Raw genomic sequence first — 5,094 nt, forward strand, 5'->3', positions numbered from 1 at the left:
CTCACACACACACACACACACACACACACACACACACACACACACACACACACACACTCACACACACAGACACAGACACAGACACAGACACAGACACAGACAGACACAGACACAGGCACAGACACAGACACAGACACAGACACAGACACAGACACAGACACAGACACAGACACAGACACAGACACAGACACGACACACACACACACACACAAACACACACACACACACACATATATATATATATATAGTATCATGTATATGTGTATATATGAAACCCACCTGAAGTCGAGCGTTTGTATATATACATTCATTTTCTAATTGATGGTATACACATAAATTGCACACACATGCATGTGTAGATACCCACCTGTAATGGAGTGTTGTGGAGTAGGATTGAGTGTATGCGCGTACGCCAAGACTGGCGGAATAGGGGTTGCCCCATCCACTACCGCATCTGGCTGGTGAAGGAAGTCACCCTCATACCTGGGCCACCCGTAGTTGCCGCCTAAAAAAGTAGTCAGAAAACGCCGACCATGAAAATCAAAACTTACTGTGCATATGTTGATATTCAATACAAATCGACCCGTTACAGGTTTCTAAAATCGCTGACGAGATAGTTTCAGTTGATGGTGCCAAAAATCTGATAACACGGGGCATGTGAGCTGTTCCAGAACTTAAATATATATCATGAAGATGTTGGTTTTTGCGTGTATCGTAGAAGACTGTTCTCTCAGTATGCGCTGGAGTGTCCGTATGACAAGTCAAATACAAAGCTCAAAATGGTTCCAATATATCTGACATGAAAAAGAATTCGCGTGTACTTGAGTGCGTCAGGAAACTTGGTTTCTACACAGCGCGTGGGGTGCGGGCACACGACCCTCTGGAAGCCTGCCCCAGTTTCTGAGGAACAACTCCCATCGTCTGAGGGTTTAGGGGTTTAGAGTTCAGGGGTTTCTCACAAAAACCTGGTTTCTGAGGACCAGCTCCCGTAGGAAAACGGTTTAGGGGTTTGGGGTTCAGGGGTTTCTCACAAAAACCTGAGCGATTGCCAGAGTTTCCCTCCTACAACCCTGACCCTCTGCAATTGTCTCTCAGAAATGGTTTTCTCTCGAAATGGGTTTCTCTCAGAAATGGTTTTCTCTCGAAATGGGTTTCTCTCAGAAATGGTGTTCTCTCATGAAAACTTCATTTATCATCCAGCGACAACTTCTAGAGGACCATGCTACAACTATACATCGTTCGCCCAAGCCTGACTCTCAAATATTTGCTTGAGTTCTTTCACGATACCCGCCTAGCCGACAGGCAATGCGGAGGTAAAGCTACTATCACCGTAGGACTAGACGACTGAACCAAGGTTTCGAGATACAAACTGAGCGTGACAACGTACGTATATGAAGTACACCGAATACGCTAACTCTTTGAATATGAAGTTAATCGTACGGACTAGAAGTTTCCAGATTGTAATTGAGCGTAACAACGCACGTGTAGATAAAACACCCAATACGCTGACAGATATGAATTCTTTGAAAATGGAGTTCATCGAAGGATTAAGAGACTGAACGAAAGTTCCCGGATACTACTTGGCGTGTATATGATACACACACAATGCGTTAAAAGATATAAATTCTTTGGAAATGGAGTTCATCGAAGGATTAAGAGACTGAACGAAAGGTCCCAGATACTACGTGGCGTGTATGTGGGACACACCCAATACGCCAACTTTTTGAACATGAAGCTCATCGCACGACTAAAAAGAATGAACAAAGATACCAGATCCAAGCGAACCACCACAATCACAGTCACGTATGGCTCACCTTTTTGGATCAGACTCACTTCTTCCGCTCTGTTCTGGCCTACATCACCGCATAGTAAATAGGTCGGTCGTCGCGGGTCGAAATCACATCTCCAGGGATTACGCAGTCCATTGGCCCATATTTCTGGGCGCGCTCCCTTGTTAATAAAAGACAGAACCAGAACGACAAGAGAAGAAAGAAGGAGTCGACCCACCATGAGAAATATATTAGGCACAGCTGTTTGCGCATACAATGAAGTACGTTAGGGGTTTTAGGGTTTTTAGCTCTATAAAGCGGCTTCGGGTTGGTGGTTAGAGAAGTGTCGGGACAACATCGAGTCCATACCCGTACGTTGACGAACGGGTTGTCCAGAGGTACTCTGTAAGGGGCCCCTGGCCATGGCTCTGATACGTCTACGCGAAGCGCCTTCCCGAGAAGTTTGGTCATGTCCTGGCTGTATTGTTTGGGATCGTTTCCAGCCCCTCCATCGCCGAGGAAGATGTAAAGATATCCATCCTGTGCGTTAACGGAAACAAAAGTGCGATAGCAGAATGAGTGCTACCCCCAGTAAATGGTAGCAGGAGGGGGTTTTAGGGCTTAGGCTTTAGGTATAGGGTTTTTAAAACTATAGCAGGAAAAGGTTTAGGGTTCAAGTGCTACCCCAGAAAAGTGTAGCCAAAAAATGGATTAAAATCTGAGTGTAGTGATACGGATCGTTCCCCGCCCCTCCATCACCAAGAATTATATCAACTCATCCATCCGGTGACACAGAAGCACAAGTGCGATAATAGGGCTAATTCTGTGTTTACTGATCTGCTGGGGAGGAGGTTTTTGGAACATGATATGTGACAAACAGTCAGATTCTATCACATCTGAATTGAATGAGGGCGTTCCAGGCACTTCGTCGTTGAGGAAGAGATACATTTACCCATCCTGTAGTATGAGCACACTAACACTATTACCAAAAAAAAAAAAAAGATTGTAATACGCAGACGTGGGCCAAGGATTTGTAAGCAGAACTGGACTGGACAAGACAAAAGCACTTGTTCGTCTCAGTCCGTACTTCGCTGCAAATGCACCATTTGCATTCGATGAACAAACTGTAAAGAGCGAGTACCCTGACGAGTGGTGTCGAAGCGCCCTCCTTCCTAGATGAAAGGTTTGAAGTTCCTGTGCTACTTTTTGCAATAAATAATCCCTGTTGGTGCGCATCAGCTACCATGCAATGCAACACCTTCCCGACAATACGCTCAACATCTATACTACGCTGACAAAGCTTCTGCCCACTCATTCAGGCTTGAACTCTATACCAAAACGCAGCGAGGATGATGTGCTGGTGAACGTACCTCAGGGCCAAACAGAATTTCGCCACCATTGTGGTTGCCGTATGGCTGTTGTACTCGTAGCACATTCGTGATAGATAGGACTGCGTAGCTCATCGGCGAGACAACCAGAGACTGGATGAGCCCCACATGGTCCATCTGACAGGGCCTGCGGGTGCAAAACAGGTAGGTAAGATGGAGTGTGTCCAAGCAAACCTCTGTCTGTATCAGCCATAGGCGGTAGTTGTAGACGCTCATTTACACAGTATATTACTCGAAATAAGTAGCACACTCTAAATTACCCATAGAAGATAGTTGTATTCACTTATTCACACATTAAATTTATTTGAACTAAATAACATGCTCCCTGATAAAAGGGGTTGTGATATACTACAAAACACTTTAAACCAGTGTGCATATGTAGAGCCTTGCATGTCAAGGCAAGTTAGTTAGCCAGGTAGAGTACTTACGAGACCAGTCCATAGAGCACTCGGCACTGCGCGGATCTGATATGATTTGTTTCACATCACAGAGTTTGGTTCGTAGCACACTTAACAAATAGCACCGTGTGAATCTATAGTATTTACACTAGGGCGTCTACCATAAATGTTACTGCCAGGAAGTGGCTCGGCAAAACGTTATACTTTCTTCGCATCGCACCTTTTGCTTGTCACACGCACAAACTCCTTCTCTGGTGCACGCAAGTATGGGTAACGAAATGCACACCCAACTCGGATATACAAAGCCTATATGGTAACTTAAACGCAACACGGGCCTGATCGACACACACAACATGATACAGGCATCATCAGAGCTATGGATACAGATGACGCCAGTGGGCCTATGGGTCGCTAGGCGGCATTAAATGCCGGTGTACCTGCAATCTGCGGCAAGAACTAGAACGGCGGTGGGGACAGAGGGTACGCACAGACATCGACTCAAATAAATGGCTAATTCAGTAAATAAATGGCTTATTCGATTTTTGTACAACAGGAATATGCATACCGGCTGGAAAAAATGGGTGATGAAACGTATTCATTCAGCACATATAAACGTATCTGCTACCAAAATTGGGTGACGAATGGTGTACGTTCAGTACACATAACGTGCCTGCTACACATGACACGATTTAGATAATACAAATTAACGTACCTTATACACAAAGCAGGTATTGACAAAAGACCCTAAACCCTAAACCGTATTCGTGTAATACAGATAAGCGTACCTGCTCGGTAGCAGGGGCTCATCGTCGCAGCCGGATGGGAACTCACAGCCATCGGCACAGGTGCGTTGGCAATCGGCGTGGATGAGTGGATTGCAGGAGTAGTGTACGTACACTCTATAAGAATAAGTTGAGAAAGCATGTGTTACTGGTTCTGTGTCATCTACAAAGTAGATCACACATGAAATACGCACAAGTGCGGTTCGAGCCTTTCATCACTGAGGCTGGATGTTCGGATGGGCCGAACTCGTTGGAATGCTGTTCTGCCAATCTGGTACCCATGTTGTGTAACACAGACGAAACTAGAAGTAGTGTAGAAGGCTACTACGTGGCCAAAAACAAAAACAAAAAAGTGTAACAAGTGGGCTCAAACTGTCTCGATTTTGAACCATAACCCGTCCACGTGGTGGTAAAAGCGCTGACTAGCATAGAAAAACTCCAAACCTAATTCTCAAACTTTTGTAGGTGCTTGTTTTTACACATACCTCCAATTATTAAGATAATTCGGATCGAATGCAAAACCTGCCAATTAATAGTATAGTGAAGTATAGTGAAAAGAGAATGAGTATCAAGCCAAGCGGCACTACTAGCTGATCTAAATATCAGAGTGCGTAAGTTGACATCTTATGCCTGCTAACAATCGAGTTACAAAACTCACATCGGAATCTATAAGAACATATGCTACAGATAAATATATATACACACACACACACACACACACACACACACACACACGCATGCACACACACACCACACA

General features: G+C 44.8%; 1 protein-coding gene across 1 annotated transcript in view; it reads right to left on the reverse strand.

Moving 5' to 3' along the window:
* Window positions 1–5,094, reverse strand: part of SARC_05473 (hypothetical protein) — a gene marked incomplete at both ends in the record, with an annotated part of 11,825 nt that overhangs the window by 2,207 nt on the left and 4,524 nt on the right. The window contains 6 exons of the mRNA XM_014300674.1: window positions 368–505; window positions 1,815–1,950; window positions 2,139–2,309; window positions 3,140–3,284; window positions 4,341–4,454; window positions 4,519–4,639. Of these exons, the coding sequence (XP_014156149.1) occupies window positions 368–505; window positions 1,815–1,950; window positions 2,139–2,309; window positions 3,140–3,284; window positions 4,341–4,454; window positions 4,519–4,639 (825 nt within the window). The remainder of the gene's footprint in view (window positions 1–367; window positions 506–1,814; window positions 1,951–2,138; window positions 2,310–3,139; window positions 3,285–4,340; window positions 4,455–4,518; window positions 4,640–5,094) is intronic.

The sequence above is a fragment of the Sphaeroforma arctica genome (genome assembly GCF_001186125.1).
Source record: "Sphaeroforma arctica JP610 unplaced genomic scaffold supercont1.350, whole genome shotgun sequence".
Classification (NCBI taxonomy): Eukaryota; class Ichthyosporea; order Ichthyophonida; genus Sphaeroforma; species Sphaeroforma arctica.